The sequence below is a fragment of the Bombus vosnesenskii genome, unplaced genomic scaffold (assembly GCF_011952255.1).
Source record: "Bombus vosnesenskii isolate JDL3184/JDL3185 unplaced genomic scaffold, Bvos_JDL3184-5_v1.1 scf7180000013267, whole genome shotgun sequence".
Lineage (NCBI taxonomy): Eukaryota > Metazoa > Arthropoda > Insecta > Hymenoptera > Apidae > Bombus > Bombus vosnesenskii.
Window position 1 is genome coordinate 5,026,875 of NW_022882927.1, and position 20,254 is coordinate 5,047,128.

Below are 20,254 nucleotides of genomic sequence, written 5' to 3' on the forward strand. Positions count from 1 at the left end.
ACATAATCTTCTCTTATGAAAAGGAAAGATGTTGGTCCCTTGGCCTTACTGATAGTGGTCACGTTTCACATCCTTTTTCTTTTAGCCGTTTGTATTAATTTGTATTGCACAACAACTTGTCTTGTGTAACAAATTTATTGATAACTGAAAAAAACGTAACAAAATCGAATTATTCAAATTTTATTTCATAATTATATTTTGCTAATATTTCATACTGATTGAAATTTAGGAAAAAGCAGATGACGCCCTTAGATTTGAAAGTCAAACTATGGTTTCTCGTGAGTGTCGCCGACTAAGGGACAGCATGGAAACATGTCTATTGCTCGAATATCTTTCATCACTATGTAGTTCGCCGGTGGTACCCCTTCATTTGAAATCAAGCGAGTAAAAAAACAGCAATTGCCGGATAACGCTAGTGCGCAGTCGAAACACGCCATCCAGCTCGTCCATTTCCTCTTCTTCTTTTTCCACGATCATTTCTTCTTCTTTGTAACACTGTTCTTATTTCTTCCATTCGAATAATGCACCGCTTTCTTCCCGCAAAGTTATCCCCGAATTTATCTTGTAAATTCATATCGAATCTAATGAAACGTATCACATTCTTAAATATGCAATTATATTCATAACAAATATACGAAGGATATAAATATCACTTGATTGATAATAATATGAGATGAAAAAATCTGGAACGTTACACAAACGATAATATTGAACGTTAAATATTGTCCGTCAGATAATTATAATGTAAAAGGAAGAATGCTAAAAACAAACCTACTTAATGAAATTTTCCATTGAATTTTATGTGACCTATAAATTGATTGGCAAAATAAATGATAAAAGGACGTTAACTCTGTCTTGTAGAAACGCTGCATGATCGTATATGATAAATCGAGATTTTATCAACCAGTGGCAGTCAATTAAGTCCAACGAATTTTTATCTCCCGCGCTTTTATGTAATTGGGAGGATATTTACAATTTGAACCCCTGTTTGGTTTGTTCGCCAAACGAAATGGAAAACATCCATATAAAGTAAAATATGTCATATCACGGTAAAGATGTTATTGTACATTATATTCTCGATCTATGTTAATATCTATCGAACCATAAAATACTTTCGACACACTTCAAAGCATTTAGTCCATTCTTAATACTATTATATGTTTCAAATTGGTTACAAAGTAATAATAGTACTTATTCGTTCTTGGCTTAAGGACATGATTATTTCAACTGTAATCGATTCTTTTGTGTCGATTAATGACGTCAACGAGTACAATGCTGCAAAAAAGACAAAATCTGCATGATGCATTATAATAAATAGGAAATGAATCTTATGTAAAAGAATGAAATGACAGAAATTCTATATTATAACTATAGTATAGAAACTTAATCTTAAAGATACAAACCATAGAAAGTAGTTCCTTGATTTTATTTCAATGAGATAATTAAACAATAAGGATTGCATTAAATCTTCATCACAGATCAGTGAACTCATCCCTCGTAAATTCAGGGTTTCTCGAATGGTAAACCCTTTCGATTACATGATCTCGTGATTGGCCGATTGTCGATCATTGGTGGGGAGTTATAAAAGGGGGTTTACTTCCACGGAGCGGCGCACTGTGCGACAGTACAACTTCGTCTACGCGTGCATTCGCGTCGCGATTTCCAAATTATTTCTGAAACGTTTGAGTCAAATTCGACGAGCCCTTCGTGCGTAATTGGTGTAAACGATTCGGCACGTTTCGAAGACTAATTTATTATCTTTTTATCACGCATAAGCGGTTATCAAAAGAAAGGAAGAAACATGTGTGTACGTACGTTGGTTGGTACCGAAAGTAGCGAGCCGGTAGTGGTATACAATAATCAGAACAAGCTCCAAAAAGCAAAAGAGAAGTATATGAAGCTGCACGATAATCTGGTCACTAAGGAATTGGAGATGCTCAAACAGCGGAAGACTCAGACAGTCTTCATACCAGAACTTGCTGATGACATCTTGAGAGCAAGCACCATAAACTATAGCTCACTTTTGAAAGCCTTGTCCAACTACTATGAAGTTATACAACAAACTAAGATTTTCAAGTAAGTCATCTTGGTATTTTTAATTCATTTAAATGGAAGTCAAACTGATCAATTTGATTTCATTTCTGATAAAATAAAACCTAAATGATATGTATTTTGATACCAAAATTATGAAAATTTTAAAAAGTGGTTCAGTTTGACTTTTGAATACTTCAATTGATTCTCTAGTTGTACAATTTATCGCAAATACTCGATCGATTAAATGCGTAACTGTAAACAAATATTTCTCTCCAGATTTATCTCACTTTTTCATCAGTCAGTACGATGGTAAAAAGTCCCATGTTGATCATTGAGCACAAAAATGTAACTAGTTCAATGTCAAAACGGAGTTAAAACACCGGTTACAATTTATATAGCGGTATTCGTATATAAATGAATTTCCTTAAGTGAAAGTTAACGTTGACATTTCGTTATCTTTATATTTAATCATTTAAAGGTGACGTGAGGGAATTTTAACCCTTCTCCCTTTCTTTTTAGCAAGGCACTTTTATTTTATATTCAGTTTCCACTATGTGTTTAACAGTCTAACCTATTAGCGATACAAAATATTTATAGATGACGTTAAATGATATTTTCGTCCAGCTAGTTTTAAAACAGTTTTAAATTGTATTTTATCTTATTTTGCCAATTATAATACGACGCATTCTCTTATATAGCAAAGCTCAACAAAATACAGGAAAATCTATAACCTAGTAAATTGTAACCTGCTAAATCACTCAGCTCAGACGTTAAACGTAGTCCAAATATTTAATGTTAATTTGGCAGGTGATAATTAAAATCGTGTGGCTAGCCGATAAATGGTAGTTCTCTCATACATAACACGATAAATTCACTTTTTATCTATAATGCATACTCGAACAAGTTGTTAAGGTTTTGAGTAGTTGCCTATAATTTTTAAACATAAATTACAATTTCACGTGTGAAATTTCGCGAAGTTAATAAACCAACGTTTTTGCCATATAGATGAACATAATCGTTATCGCGTAATAGATAATAAAATCAAAATTGTTTCTCTATTTGCTTTGTCGATAACGATCTAAATCATAATGCCATTTGAGTAGGTAACGATTCGAGACTATAGAGTGTATACATACTTTACATCCACTTCTCGCATTTTTAAATGAATTCGAGTACGTGATCGTCACGAATTTGTCATGGTTCCTTTTCGTACTATCTTTCAAAATATCCAGTATAGCACACTATCATAATTAGCATGTGATATAATATTGAAATTTAATGCAATGCAAAAAAAATTGATATGGTAAGTTTCGTAAGCAACGAAAAAGTTACCAACATTATCGAACAGAAAGATTGATAAAATTGCGAATGCGATAATGGTAAAAACTTAAACAATTTTTGATTCTGCTGTTTTTCTACATTTTTTACCTTTTAAAATTCTAAAATAATAGATATGTATAAATGAATTCTTTCCGAAAATGGAACTTCCATTTCACACAAAAATCGGAAAGAATGCATTTTTACATCTAACATAAATACAATATAATCTTATTTTTGTGGAAATAAATCTAACTTTGATTTTGCATAAATATACATGTATTAATTATATACAAATATACAATATACATGTACAAACATATAAATGTAACCGGTATCATAGTATACAAGCAATTGACATTAGAATTTACGATGTAAAATACAGATTGAATAACATGTCACGTTCGCCTAAAAAAATATTACGGTAGCTGATGAATGGCCGTTCTCAAGATCCTTGGAAGCGGTATAAAAAGGACAAGGAGAAAGGCAAACGGTACCGTAACGTACGTAAGTCTGCTGATTAATTCAAGGATTGTTTGATGTTATCATTGTAATCATAACAAAGTGAAAAAGAAATGTTCTGCAAAACGGAACTTAAAAGATCATTACGTTCATGCTGCGTGACTATATGCACAAATAAAAATGGCACTGAATACATAATTATGATACTGATATACGCTCGATCTGTATTTGGCAGTTAAAGAAATATTTGCTGATATATTATAGTTACAACACTATAAATCGTTTCAGTGTTTGAGAAGTCCTAATAGCTTTGAGGTTAAATAGAACGTTGCAAATATTCGTCGCAACTTATTTCAGAACACTGAAGAATTTAGAAAAAGGTACTTTCTAAGGTGGAAGTTTGATGTAGTAGTTATTACACTTAGGTTTCTGTTTGTATTATGTAACTAGTGAATAGAAGGAGAAATCATGAGAATAAGTTATCCCTATTTGCTTCACTACCGAAGCTTCTGTATATTCAACAACACATTAGAATACATAATTTGTTAAACTTTTTAGCGTCATTTGCATAATTTTTCGTGAAATACGAAATTTCAAATTGTGGGAAAGCTTTACGTAGATATCATTAGACGCAAAATTTAATTTACGCGTAATATAATCTTCCAATATGGATTTTTGTACGAAAAAAAATACAAATCATTGCATACGGAATAGTGTACGAGAAATGGAACATACTTAACTCTGTGATTGCATTTACAACTAGGCACTGTAATTAATATTAAATGTTAATTAACATAAATCAGTCTCCATTATATTTTTCATGTATGTTCATAAAGTAGACTTAGAAGATCATAAATCATCATCTCATCCAATCTTCATACGCAATTTATTGATCCAAGCACAGTTTTTCATCCATTTCCGCGATCAGATAAAAATAACCTTGATTAACAGCCGTCTTTCGATACATTATTTCAAATTACATTTATTTTGTCGTTGGAAATATATTACGTGAATAATAACGATATTTAGAATTCATTAAATATTGAAATAGTTATATGAACTATTTTGAAATAGTTATATGTGTATTTTCGGAATGTAATAAATATGTCAATAATGAATATGAACAGATTCTCTGAAGCTGCCACTATTATTACTACGTTAACGTTTGAACGGCATAAGCGTGCGTACTTGTCCAATATAAATACATATATGTAATATAGTTATATTTATCACATTTTGTTATTTAAAGTGCATTCACTTCCGACTAAGATTAGCAGTCGTGATTAATAATTACGTGTTCACCGGTGATTCCCAGCACGTGCGCGCCAACTCTGAGGAATGTAATGTTTCGCGCATGCGTGGAAAAAACGAGACAGATTGACATACATGCATTCGTTGCACGTGCGAAATATTCGTAATAATTACATAAGAAGTATAATTTTGGTAACATGTAATTCTATTTTTCAATTAATGAAAAACAGAATTTAAATCGATCAGATGCCAGTTATGCACTAAATCTGCTGAATTCTTTTTATGCAGGTATTAAAAGGTTATCATCTTCTCAGTAATGATATACGTGTGACGTTACAACAGCAAATAGAAAATGTATGTCGTGTAATACAAGACATAGAAGAAGCACATAAAAAAGATCCATGCACGTCAGTCTTGTATTACAATGGAGGGAAGAGACATCAAACATCATTTACAAATGTGAAAGCAAATTTTTATGTTCTTCATTATAAGGTTTATATTGATTGTACAATTTTTACTGCTATCTATGAGTTTATAACCTCACAATATCTTGGACATTTTCTTATACAAAATTCTACCATGCCATTGCCATCTAAATTACACGCATATGTATTTCTGCAACTCCATATAGTATAATGTTTATGGAAATAGAACATTTTTCATGAATATTATTTTAGAATGTTTTAAGATATGAAACATCCCAATATTTTGGCTGGTATTCAAGTTCGAAAATACCCGTTTTCATGTGAAACGCACTGAGGTGACGGGAGAGAATTTTGTTTGTCATGTCATTGAAGATGCTGGAAAATTAGTCCAAGGGCTTCGGCAACCTTTTTGCTATCAAGTTTGGTATCTTTTTTATATCAAAAAACCTGGCATGTCTTTTTTCTCCTTGATTAGAATGCGGCTCTTTTAATCTTTCGCATAAAAGTTGAATGTTAATGTCAATTGATTATGAATGACGAGGCGAGAAAGGTTAGCGGTCCTTAGACGAAGTGAAAGTACGCGATTAAGTCAAACCTACATTTACTATACGTTATTTTTATAGGTAAATTTTAAATATGTGTACGATTTAACTAACATTATTACTTTTAGTTGTAATATCACGCGAAATTAACTAATTCATAACAATTTGCGGAAGTTTTTTCCTAGAACTGATTTATAGTAACACACTTGTCAAAGGATTTTCTACTAATGGTTATCCACACAGATCTCTACCTTTCTGTGTTTCTCTTCCGTAAATCACTGTTCTTTGGACCGTTGTTACTTGGCAAGCCCATTAGTAGGCCCAAAGCGGAACACCCTTCATCAACTTCTTTTATTTTATTTTCTCATGCTTCATTTTCTTCCAACAGTATCTTAGCTATGCAGGAGTATTAGCAATACAAGGAATATTGTATTACAGTCTGTTACCACTCTATTATGAACTTATAGTAATATATAAAAACATTTATTTCTTTATGACGAATAAAGGGATTCGGTGTCATTATATAAATAAAATACATATTACGAATTTTAATCAAAAATGCTAAATATACAATCGGGGACAGAACATTGCAAATATCTTGAAAACTCTGATTTATTCTGCGCATAATTCTAAAATATCAGTCAATCGATTCGATTCGCTGATTATTCGAGATATCTGAGAATTCAATAAAAAGCGTCAGCGTGTCAGAAAAGAATAAGGATGCGCATCAATCATGCCGACGGCGCGCTTTAATTTGTTTTTGATCACAGACGACACTGATTCATGAAAAAGTACGTGCATCAGGACGACACGGACAGGAAATTTCAAGGACCGGAATTATTCATGAAATTCCGGACTGCCCGATACTTTTTTCGGTTGACTGCCATTTCGGAAGAAAAAGCAGGTAGTTGCTCGAGAATTTTAATGGAATTAATCCCCGAGGCACATTTGACTTTGATGCAGTTATTTGGCGTTCGGTCAAAAGACACATCATGAAATTTACAAGAAGAGATGAAAGTGAACGCGTGACATTGCAATAGCCATGAACGTCTACGCAGTTCAAATAACCCGCCAAAAATTGTCGACCTAGAATACAGTCAGTTCCCTTTGCCAATATATATCGTCACACGCCCACGCAAACGCGTATGCCAACTTTTTGCGCTCAATTGGAACTGTTGAAATAAATTACGTCGATCTGTCAGGACTGTACATTATCGTGTAAAAAGCAAACAGGATTTGTCAACATTTTTTGTAAATAAGATATGATAGTATGTCTTGCAAAATAATCGTCACAGTGTTCGCTGTGCTGAATCTCGTCAAGTATATAATGTATTGGCACGCTTTGTTAATCTCGATTTGTCGAGAAATTATAATAAACGAAGACGCACTTCCGCAAGACGGTTAATCTTATCGAAATCTGTCTATGGCAATTTGATTTTGATCTCTGCGATTATAGAGAAGATAGAAATACGACTTTGTAGGGAAAGTGGAATTCTTCTGTAGTGCCAAGCACTTGATGCAACAGCAAAAAGTTGGTGCGCTAGAAGTTGATGACCCGATATAACAATTAGTGGAATTATACATATAATAAAACTCAATATTTTTACAATTCTCTAACAGACCGATTCCTTATTTAAATATTTCTATTTCTACGGTCATTGAGTTATTATTAAACAAATTCTTGAATGTTTCGCCTATTTTAGTTCTCAGAATTGAAGCGGCCAAAATGTTTAAGTTTCGAGTGCTCAGAGCTTTAGACTTCCGCATCTTTAGAGTTTCACGGGCTCAAAATTTTAACATTCCGTAGCGTATTTAGCGTATTAAAAACTTTCGAGTTCTCGGGCGCCCAAATCTTTAGATTTCTCGAATGCTTGCAATTTTTAAATTCCACAGTATGTACTCGAAACATTAGCGTTCCACAAAGCTTGGAATTTTAAAATTCCCAAAATCTTCCATGCATTCTAAGTAGTCGAGTTGCCAGATGTATGTTCAGTCCGATAACATCACTTCCACTTGACTCGTAAAAGTGAAGTGCCCTCTCATCCAGGGCGGGCGCCGTCAGTTTCAATGTATAGACATACAAACTAAGAGGGTATTGTTTGATCAACGCTCAAATCAGGAAGGTGAAATTGCAAAGTGGTTGCATATGTATGCGGCTAGCGCGTTCGTGTAGTCCAAGCCATGGGCTGCGTGCCATCTCGCACGTTTCCCTCTTGATAACTGGTTCATAATACCCGGCGATTCTATACCTGCAGGCTTATGCTTTAGAATACGAGCGGACAGCTCGTTGGCCGGTCACGCGTCGAATTACCTCCATTCGGTTCCCTTTCGCAACTCGATGACCCATCCCCTCTACACCTGGAAAAGGAAGAAATAGTTGGGCGTAATTACTATGGGCTGAAACCCTAATTGTAGCCGATTAGAGAAATTTACTCGAGCATCGCACACAGTACCTGTTGACTCTTTGCAGCAATATTTTTTGCCAGATACAAATTTCGAGCCACGAGTAGCGTTGGTAACCTGTTGCATACGCTGGGTACGAAACGTATACCACCGCGTTTACTGTTACATTTATATATCAGTTGATTATTAATTTGTAAACCAATCCACGCTTTGCATTTGACAGGCAAAAATTATTAATAGATAATAGTTAATTGATTAGTAGTGTAATTATAATAATAATAATAAAAATAATATAATAGATCCAATTATTATAGATTTCGTCTCATTTTTTAGTATTTTGCTGTTTTCGTATGACTACCAAAATTTCATACCGTGGAAATAAAATGTAAGATCTAAGAGATAAAAGGCTTCGTTGGAAAATAAGGGTATAGTTAGTACATAAGAGTATATAAGGGTATGGTTGAATGGTTTTTCTTGCCACTGTATATTCAGTCAGACGTAGACTATCCTTCTTTCGCTGTTTTTTATTTCGATTATGAAATATTTAGCGTCGAGCGAAAAGAAAAATTTGACCTGTATTGAATGTAACATCGGAATGAAGAAATTAGTTATTTACGGGTAAGAAAAACAGAGAGGAAAATTTGCTATAGAGTGGAATAAAAATGCCTTTGACCGACCTCGAATCCAGTTGTAAATAATTGATGTGAGACAAAGCTGACGTTGGCGCACCGTGCAATGATCGTGAATGATTGATGTAATCACGAAACATGCAAGATAATGTGATCTGTCGCAGACGGTCCTTATCAGTGCTGTCTATGGAGTTTCATTGACATTTAGATTATCGTTATCCCATCGATGTCCCTTTATATGTATCTGAAAATATTTTGGCAATTTATCTTAGTTGATATTCGAATTAAAAATCGTTAAACCAATGATCGGAATATAACATTTTTCAGGAGCGGAAATAACATTTTTCCCAAGGAAGGAAATTCCATCGAATATTTTAAACTTAAATCAATATTTGTTCGAACGGTAATACGATGATAATAATCATAAAAGTGATTATTTTATAAATCGTAATTGAAATCCGAGTAAAGAGAATTTGCTGAGTTATTCTAAATGCATGTATGGAACGTGTACAAATTTTACAAGTACATAGTTCTTCGACAGGAAGGTTCTTGACCCGAATAACTCTTCGCATACTATATCTATAGGACGATTCTTGGAATTTCAAAACAGGATTACATGACTTTCCAATTCGCCCAAAAGTTACGTATTATTTGTTCGATATATCACGTTTCGTTCAGTATTTATATTATACTTTTCCAGAAGAAATCCACGTTGGTTAAGAAACCTGATAATCAATCGCTTCGCGCTTTCAACGTTATAAATGTCGAGTACATATAATACGTAATACGTACGTATAAGTGGGTAAAAATTCCACTACTACAGTCTCTAAATTCTCACATGAGATGTTTGATCTTTTTTTCGTTAGTGATTTTTTCTAAGCAAAAGTATGCATTACAAGATTTATAACTGAGCTTCTTTTTTACAATTAGTACATTAAACGTTTGCTTACGACTCAGTGGTGTTATGTCGTAATTAGTTTGCATCGTTAATGGTGTCATTCTGTAAGTTATTGCATTATTTATATTTATACGCCGTCTTCGTCACATCAGATGTTGATATGCATACACTGAAAGAGTCAATGATCGTTTATAGAAAGGTTAAATATATAACTAGCGAGTAGCTACCTACGTGGTCCATGTCTCTCGTTATTTCAAGGAGCAAATGATACAATACTTATTAACCCACTGCTACGGTGGTCAGTTTGTCACGTAGACAATACTGTCTACAGTACGTATACACGTACTACGATATATACCCACAGGATATGACTCTCCTATTTCTTGATTAAGCGATTAAACGAAAAAGGTAACGTACATTTTTAAACTAATCAAATTATATATAATGCATATACTTTACTATATAAATTACATATTGAATTAGTAGTGGATATGTTAAAGTTGTCCTACATTAACACTTACAGATTAACGTTAATCGCGTTTAATTTCGTGGTCAGTTATTACATGCAGAAGGCGTGATAACCACAGAGTCACGAGATATAGCGTAACTAATGATGAAAGGAGTGGCAAACAAATAGGAAATGACACCCAAATCAGCCAGTTCTAAGACAAGTGACGCGAAAGACGGACGTCATAAGAGTAATTTGACCGGCTTGAAACGTGATGTAATTTTCTTACGACGTACAATTGGTGATGTACAAAGTACCACGTATATACTTTATGTTCCATTCACGTCGCGAAATACACGTGATTTCTGATCGTATGAGTAACCATTCAAACATGGGTTCCATGACCTGAAATGCGATAGAAGCTCCTATGACGCTACAAATTTCGCGTTATACGGGACTCAGAGCGTACAAAGTTAGTTTTTTTTTTTTTTTTTTAATACACATGATACGCATTCTATTTTATATTTTAATTATATTTTACATAAAATATTCGTTATTATGTATTACGCTATATATGAATGACTTAAAGCGTATAGAAGCAAGTGAAGCTAAAATCTAATCGCTCTCAGAATCGTTTAAAAAATTAAGTTCCATCGACATTACTTTTTGGCTGCTGGTATAATATGTTTGTCGGTTGAATTTTCTTCAGCTTCGGAATTTCTATGTTCATTATTTGGTATTATTTCCTTAATATCTCACTTTCATTGTTATTTTCCAGATCGTGTCCTATAGTATACTGTGTTCTCAAGAGACACCACTGATGTATTGTTTCGAATGCTGTAAGTTATATTTAGCGACTTTGAAACGAATTCATTGAACGCTTGCGGGAACACGAGCGATGATGCAACCCATTAATGATTTTGTCTTATCGTCGCGACCGTTTGCCATCTCGATTCTCGCGTTATTTCGACGGATTTATCCCTTTCCGATCATTTTTTTAAATTTTAGTGAAAATCTCGTTCTTGCGAAAAACGTTCGATTTTTTCGTCAGTCAGCTTACAACGCAGAATTCTTCATTAAGCCAGCAAATCTTGTATTATTATTTGAAATCATCATCTTACGAAAATATTTTGAAACACTGTGTATAATATCATGGAGACCATATGGTATTTTGGAGCACATTGCACAAGAGTTCTTTGATCCGTGCTATAAATATACACATATTTTTTGTAATCATTGCCTTTGTGACGCACAGAAAAGAATTTGTCAGCTTACTTTCACACCCAGCGTTACAATACTTAAAATAACATATTCAGCAGGAAGTTCATTCCAAAGTAACAACTCATTGGGAATAACACGAGCCTACCTACTTATCGTGTTAACGATTTTACATCATTTGCTATGTTACACGACACCGATAGATATTTGTTAAACGTAACTTCGCTTCAGTTGAATTTTGCTGCAATAATATCGACAAAAATATTAAATCATAGTTTACAAATAGTATAGTTTACAAAGGGACATAGGGAACATTTGTAGACACTATAAAGTGGTACAGCATCCACCGAATAGGAGATGTAATGGATATCAATGAGCAAAACCTCAGACACAACGTATAACAAGACACAAAACATCCATTTAAGTACACGCAAACCACGTGTACCAACATCCTCGTGGACAGTGGTGTGCCTTACTTTTTATAGCGCCAACTTTCCACGAATATTGCTGTTACCGACAAAACCTCTTTTCTTGCCACATTATGCTCCACTTGGATTCTCTTCGTAACATAATATCTGTATGTTATATCCATACGTGAAAGAATCATTCAACGAAAAATGGAAATAGAAAGCAGACAGGGATATTTAAATATCAAAAGTGGTCTGATTAAAAGTAGCCGAAAAATGAGTCTGTGAATGGAAAGTTGAATTAAATTGCTGCATGGGTAGTCTCAATTTCCAATTTCTTGATACGTATTAGCTCTGATATTATTAATGTGTTCCGCTGAATTTATTTGCATAGCAATTAGAGAGATTTGATTCAAGTTTTTTAGCAGACGGATAAGAGGGATAAATATTATCGAAAAATGCCTGAATCAAAGTTCAGAGGGAGAAAAAAAAGAGGATTAATACCTATAATTGATATCACTGGAAAATATCTAAGTAACTTTCTAATCTGCTCACTCCGACATTAAATCTCCTCGCGAAAAAATTCCAAGAATCCAAGAAATCTGTATGCAGTTATCGAGCATTTCGTAACTCGATAAAATTTTTAAATATCTTTCTCTTATCGAAAATCCATAATGCTTATCTTTTAATACAAGGAATGTTTCGGGTATCTAAACGATTCTCTTGCAACTTTGAAAAATATTCTGTAATTTAATTATATATATCGAGTTGCCGCACGAGAAATATTCTTAATAAGAATTCAGGAAATCGTGTGTTTAGCCAGTTTCCCGCAATTTGTACGATCTCAGCAGGATATTAGAAAGATATATTTGCAGTCTCTAACGAAACATTGGAGCATAACGGGATACCGCTTCTATCGCCTACGTGCGAATTGATTACTTCGATATGGAGGCAAATGCATCGTATACTCTCGAGTATCTGGTAGGAGAGGTAGGATGAAAGGGATAAGTATTGAAAGGATCGAAAGGGACATTGCAAGTATTCAAAAGACGAGAGATTTGCTCGTGATGATAATTTTTTTTTTTTATTTCCTAACACCATTATTGCGTGCAGAATCGCGTGCAGTTTCAAGTCGTTGTTATTTCAAGCGTAACAATAACGCACGATTGAATTTTTCCTGTGGTAGAAGTAAAAGTTTTGGCAGTTTACTGAAACGTCGTACTACGTTGTATTACGTTGCACCGCACGAAGTACTGCCATTAGCAAGCAGCTCCTTCAACCTGAAGTACTACATCAGAACAGGTGTTTGTCCAGAAATGGTAATATGAAATGTCCGGTACCTTAGGTTTAATGCTTTTCCTTAGATTTAGTAGCGCGACAAATGCTTATGAATTTATCATTTATGGTAATTCAAGATTGTCTGGCTTTATAAGCTTCGCTTGTTGACTTTTTAATTTTACTACGAATTGATATTGTATGTTCTCGTTAATCTTGATTAGTTTAAGAATTTCACTTGTTATTCTTTAGTTTGATAATTATCTTCGTTTTTAAACAGGTACCTTAAATAAGTCAGTGAAATAGATAAATTTCACGTAAATTTTGATTCTAATATCTAAAAAAACAACATTAATATTACCCTGTTTTATCAGGCTATCCTATTCAATACAGCCAGTATATGAAAAGTTCTAAACTTCTAAAGAACACTTTTTTAAGAAACAAGAAATAAATAGGTAAATATAGAAAAATGTTTAGTACTGCTACGTACAGTTATAGCCTGATAACTAAGCTTTTCAATGTTATCAATTAAAAGTGAAATTATCATTTAGTTTTTGTTATATCTTATTCGAAAGGGAAATGTCCCTTTCCTTTCCACCTCTCACTTTCGTCTTTTCACAAATATGTACCTCTACTTGTACTTTATTCGCAATTTTATTCCTGTAATATATTACCGCATTTTTTAAGATAGCATTCCACTTATCTTCCTTGATCCATATATTTTCCAGTTTCATAAGACGTTATAACATATTACAATCGATCTTATCTAGATCGATACAATTGGCAAATTCGTCATTCATGGTAAGCTGGCATTTGTTTAAAAAAAGAACGTTCGTCAAAGTCTTACGAGATCGCAGTGTTATTATTTTAGCCACTTCTTCTCTTATCGCTTCATCCTGATTTGGCAATATAAAGATTTGTTCTTATTCAATAATGGAGCTTCTTGAAGCTTAATAATTGAGCTTCTTGATAACTACATGTATACACCTGTCGATATCTTATATAATCATTTTATTTAGAGCCTGTAGTATATTTTTTGTGAAACAGTCTGACAATTCCTCACGATTAACTTCATTATTTTTTATTATTAATCTCTATGCTTCTCTTTCCGCCACCAACGTTATTCTGTAAGCAGAGGATAACCCATGACACGATTCAATTTAGAAGTAGGCGATAAATGAATTTGACTTTCGTGAAACATCGTTTCGTCTGGTGCTCTGGTACTGTCTGGTGCCCGAGACGATGATGATACTGGGTGAGTCCTGTGACTCTAACTTAACGGAGAACCGGATCCGATAATAAGATGTGGTCACGCGAGTAGCGTAAACCATTTCGATGATGAGGCTGGCGCATTCGTTGTCTGTCGATTCTAGGACTCAACCTGATCGAAATTGTTTCTTCTTTTTCTAAGACTATGTATTTAGCGTGCACGAACCAGAACATATACGGAATGGAGGAACTATCCTTTTTATTCTTATTCTTTTTCATGTGGATATCTCTTTAAAGAGTGGATATATACATCTTTTGTTACGTTATAATTTACGAATAACTTATAACATATTACCTTATAAATTAGTTATTATGAATTATACAATTTTTTAATACTATTTCGACGTGCGTTACGAAAAATAACACATTTCACTTGTCTTAGAAAGACACTAACACTCTGCTCTTTCTGGCCAAGAAAAACAACGTTTCGACTTTCGTCTCGAAAAATAGTACGTTTTCGTTCATGGCCACGAATAATAGTACGTTACGCTGTTTCGCGAGGGAAAGTCGCATATTTCGGTAGCTCGCTAAGAAAGATAGCACGTTCGTAGGTTGCTTACGATTCTATTGGAAAAATAAAGAGACAAAGGCTCTTTTTAGTGAAATAAACGTGTGCGACGATACAAATGAAACTTGATCAAGCATAGATTCGCATAAACTAATTTACTTAACTAGCAATAGCATTATAACATTGACTATATTTTCTCGGTATAAGAACTTTAGACGCCTTCTCAAGGATCAATTTGAACCGTTTAAAGGAAATCTGCGTTGCAAAAAAAATTATACGATATATACCTATATGTTCTCTACATATCCTAAAATTTCATAATTTTTTGAATTTGCTCATTGTGGATCTTCTTGTTGGAATTTCTCCATTGTAATCGATTTTTTCATATTTTTTAGAAGAAAGCAAAATAATATATAAGTCTTAAACTTGATATCTATCTTTTATAGCAATTTAGTATTGAAACAAAAATAACCATATTTTCCTTGTTATAATGAGAAAAGAAACATGGCACGTTTTTGGTATAATATTGACAAAGATATTTATCTACTATTCACCAGCAGAAACTAGCATTACAAGAGTACCTTCCTCCTATACTACGTAATTTTCAATATTATTTTCTAAAGGTGTTGGACGAGACATATTACGATAGTTCCATCAATTTGCTCGTAATCTATAATTGTTTCATTTATTTAGCTAAACTCGTTTAAAGTTGATCAACGATATTTTTAAGTTTTATCCACAATGAACGAGCAATAAGCGACAATAAGATAACAGAAGGTTAACGACATCTCTTTGGAATCTGAAATATTCTATTCTCTGGTAAATAAATGAAACATGTTACTTTTCGCTACAGCGTTTGAAATAAACTACTGCTCGTGGCGAAATGTGAATCGCTTGCTATCGCGGTATATCTGAAACGTGCTTGTTATCAGCAGAAACAGTAAAATATGCCTCTTCTCACGGTAGATCGAGTTATGCTACCCTTCGTAAAACAAATGAAACATGCTACTATTCGTAACGCGTGTCGATTTATATTGTAAATTTTATTACAATTATTTATTTCTATTTGATTAATTTACTTCAATTTGATTGTATTTATATAAATTACAAGTACAACAATTTTTGATATTTCTGAAGAATTAATTTTACAAAGATTTAATATTCCTTAATTACGATTTACATTATGTTACTGGACTATTTTACACTGTCAGTATAAATGCAATGTTTGCTATGGAATATAAAATACAAATGTTTCTAGCTGTTAACTAACAAAGCAGCCGTTGTTCGAGTTCCAATTAGAAATGCTCGAGGCTGTCGTAATTAATGGCTTTCTACGAACGATGGCAATGATGCTAACGATCACCCTTGTATTCTGAAATTATAGGTCTTTAACTCGTGAAATGATGCATCGATCGGGCCGATGCTCGACTTGCCATACAAATCTTCTTATCACCTGAAAAGCGTCGAAACAAATTACACTTTGCCAGAGGACTGCTCATATTATTTCATATGTCTGAAACAGTAACTTAGAGAAACATATGATAAAATGAAATAATGCAATTGTCAAAATTAAATCATCAACTTTGTACTGTCCTTAAATAATTAATAAATAATAAATAACTTAAATAATTTTGCAAAATTGTTACATGATATAATAACTTAAAAGACGAATCTTCTAAATAAAAAATATAGTTTTCGAAAATAATAATAATAATAATAATATAATAGCTGAAAATTATCAACTAAGTAAATTGTCTAACTAAATTATCAACTACCGTTACCGTTTTGCTTTGTTTTTTGTCCAGGACCTCCTATATCTATGATTCCAGATTCTAATATTAATATAAGTGAATAATTTTTGTTACAGAATTCTATTTTACACGACGCAACCGGCTCATGTAATTATGATCGCAGCAGTCCTATGCGTGACATCGGCTCTTGTACCAACTACTGACAGAATACACGTTAGTCATCCTCAATCGAGAATAGCAGCCTTTATTTACCTAGCTTCATTCGTGATGCATCTTGGTGCGCAAATTTGGATGACTTTTGTATCAGGTAATCACCATAGATGAGATAGAACTGGAAGAAATAATCACAATAAGATGACCGAATATTAAGAAATTCTTGTTTCGATACACAGGTCTTACCTTGTACTTCGCATTACCAAGACATACGTTTGGGGAGGTGCAGCGTATCCTGTTTCCAAGATACTTCACCATTAATGCATGCCTTAGTCTCACTACACTTCTTATTTTCGTCAAACATCATCCTATACACACATGGAACACTGAAATTGCCATTCAGGTTTGTAAAACAATTAACTGAAAGTCCAGAACGGTTTTTACGCCATATAAAACAGATTAAGAATCGCGTTTCTGGAGAGTTTAAAAATGTGAGTTACGTGTAGTGTTTCAAAGTACAAGAAGTGTATTTATTTTTAAATCTTGCGTTATAGTGAAGAGATAAAACATTACACGATACAATTAGGTGTTTCCTATTTATATACTCGCCATTGTACCTTTTTAAAATTCTTTTTATTTCATGATATTCACTTTTTCGGACCAAATGCTTTGTCTTTAAATATTTTTTCATATCATTAAAAACAACGGAAATATTTTCGATTCTAGTCTTGGGTAATTCACTCTATATACCCGTATAGAAGAAAATCATATATTTCATTTTTATATTATTTTAATTATTTTGCTCAATAATATATAAATATATATTTTTCAGGTAGGTGGTATGTCCAGTGCCTTTTTTCTGGAGCTATTGATACGACTCTACTTGACTCCGCCTCTTCTACGGCTAATAGTACAGAAGAATACTCTGGAACGTGCTGCTGGTGTCGGCAACGAGATTGGTGTTCACAATCCTGGTTCTCTGAAACACTGCCCCCACTATTTAAAGATTCATCAAGCATTTAGACGCGTCCATGTTTATATAGCAATGGGAAACATGTTGACTATGGGATGTACGGTGTTACATCTCCATTATATAGCTAGTAAATTATGCTTTATTTAAAGACACCGTTAGTCCCCTAAGTAATGAGTTTTACTGAATATATCTGTATTCAGAATCTTCTGAAGAGTACTAGTACACTAGTAAATTAGCAAAGAAACGCTAATATGTACTGCTTTCAACGTCATATAGTGTTTGCTTCTCAATACAGAAGATATTTAATGAAAATATCCGATATGTTCTTTGAAAGAAAAAGAGCAATTCATAAGGCTGATGAATATGCTTGTAAAAGAACGAAGTGAGTATTCTAAAACGCGTTTAGAATTCTCTACATATCCAAAAGGATTGAAAATACTGAACTTGATCTATATCCCTGTAGAACGAGCGTTCAGTAATTTAGGCATGACAGTAAAATGAAAAATTTATACTTTCTAGAATTCTCAAAAAAGAACATGATCTATTAATTTACTGTTAACGCGATGCATTAATTATAATAAAAATGTAACGATATACGAATGACGATAAACGTAACTCTTCTACGTTTAACCGTGAGATAATTACTGTTTTGTCGTTAATCACCTAATCTCTTATTTGTTCCTCTTTTTCTCCGGAAGAGAAGTGGAATGTGCGTGTTTGTGGTTCGTACGTGTGCCTTCAGTTAAAATGCAAGAGAATCACTTGGCTAAAGAATGAATGAATCATGGAACTAGTGAAAAAAACAAAATATACACTTTACAGTGAGATAAATTACATGTCATTAGCCCTTATTTTTTACATATATATACATATATATGAAATTTAATGGAATATTCCCAGCGAGAACAAGATAAAATAGATCTTGCCAAAGTTTAATGTAAATTATTGATAGGGATAATATCTTTAAAATTTATTCGACGTAGCTATATGTATAAATATGCCTTTTAACTATTGACGTTAAATTGAGAAAAAGGAAAGAAACGTAAGATCTTTGACTATATTAAATAAATAGATAGTAAAAGGCTTGCTCTGCATCAGAGTTAGTGATATTTATTGAAATAGCGATAGCATTATAATAGTTTAATCCTATGTCTGTGTAAAGTTATCGGATATTTAATGGAAAACGAACGGGAGATTATCGTGAAAAATTAATGTATTAATTGACTAATATTTTGTCTCGCACACACATTTCATTATTGTAAATAATGCATCTCGCTCATTATGTAGTTATAAATTATAAAACACTTGAGTACCAATATAAATCGTACTTTTCTAAAACATAAATTGTACTAATTATGAATCCTATCAGGTTATTCGGAATAGAGATAGTATGATCCTTAATTAACGCCTCTGTTATTAATTATGTTAAAAACTATCGAATTAAATTAATAACATATAAAAAGACTTATCTTCGATCAGAATTTTGATCGATAATTTCGTAAGTAAATATTTTATTACTAATACTAATATCACGAACGCTACTGCTATAACTTTTTTCATTTTAATAAAAGAACTCGAAAATTTGTGTTCCTTTATTAAAGTACAAATATGTATTGCATTTTATGTTAATAATTTTTGCATACATTTCCCAACAATACATATTATGAATGTAGTGAAAAGGTGTATGAAAAATTGATAGTTATATGTCCTAATTATATAATCTTTTTCTACAAAATCAAGTAAATATGTAAGTATAAACATATATACAATTGTATAATGTAATGGATATATTTTATTTTGTTGCATTTCATGTAAAATGGTTATTTGAACGTTTCTTGAGTATTCTAGGATCACTGTAGAAACAGACTGATTCGTTATTCCTGGAATCTCACCATGTACATATCACCACAAAATAAGATACATCGATTAATTCATTATACATTAATATAAATATACACGTGGTTCATCATTATTTATATATCGCATCCAGTTTTATGATACTACTTAACTTTTAGTTATTCAATGAGCTTTTTTAAATTTGTATGATTGTAGTCGGTCGCATGACAATTATTCGACAAACCTGAGGATCCCAAACCTTAGATACATAAAATATCAGTGACACAATGATAAACCATTGTATTAAATTAACATGTACACATACTGGATATTTTCAAACCACTTAAGCCTTATTTATTCCAATAATTAAAATTGATAGTATTAATGAAATAATTTCGAATGAATTCTTTAAAAAAGATTAAAATTCATACAGACTTTTGATTAAAAAATAAGCG

The 20,254-nt window shown here is 32.8% G+C and overlaps 1 protein-coding gene across 1 annotated transcript; it reads left to right on the forward strand.

Annotated features, from left to right (window-relative positions):
• The first annotated feature begins 1,636 nt into the window (after positions 1 to 1,636).
• On the forward strand, positions 1,637 to 19,946 carry LOC117230589 (transmembrane protein 205). The gene is made up of 4 exons (XM_033488179.1): positions 1,637 to 2,076; positions 16,954 to 17,144; positions 17,230 to 17,393; positions 17,823 to 19,946. Exons 1-4 carry the CDS (start codon positions 1,802 to 1,804, stop codon positions 18,108 to 18,110), a joined length of 918 nt encoding a protein of 305 aa, XP_033344070.1. The 5' UTR covers positions 1,637 to 1,801; the 3' UTR covers positions 18,111 to 19,946.
• The last annotated feature ends 308 nt before the right edge of the window (positions 19,947 to 20,254 follow it).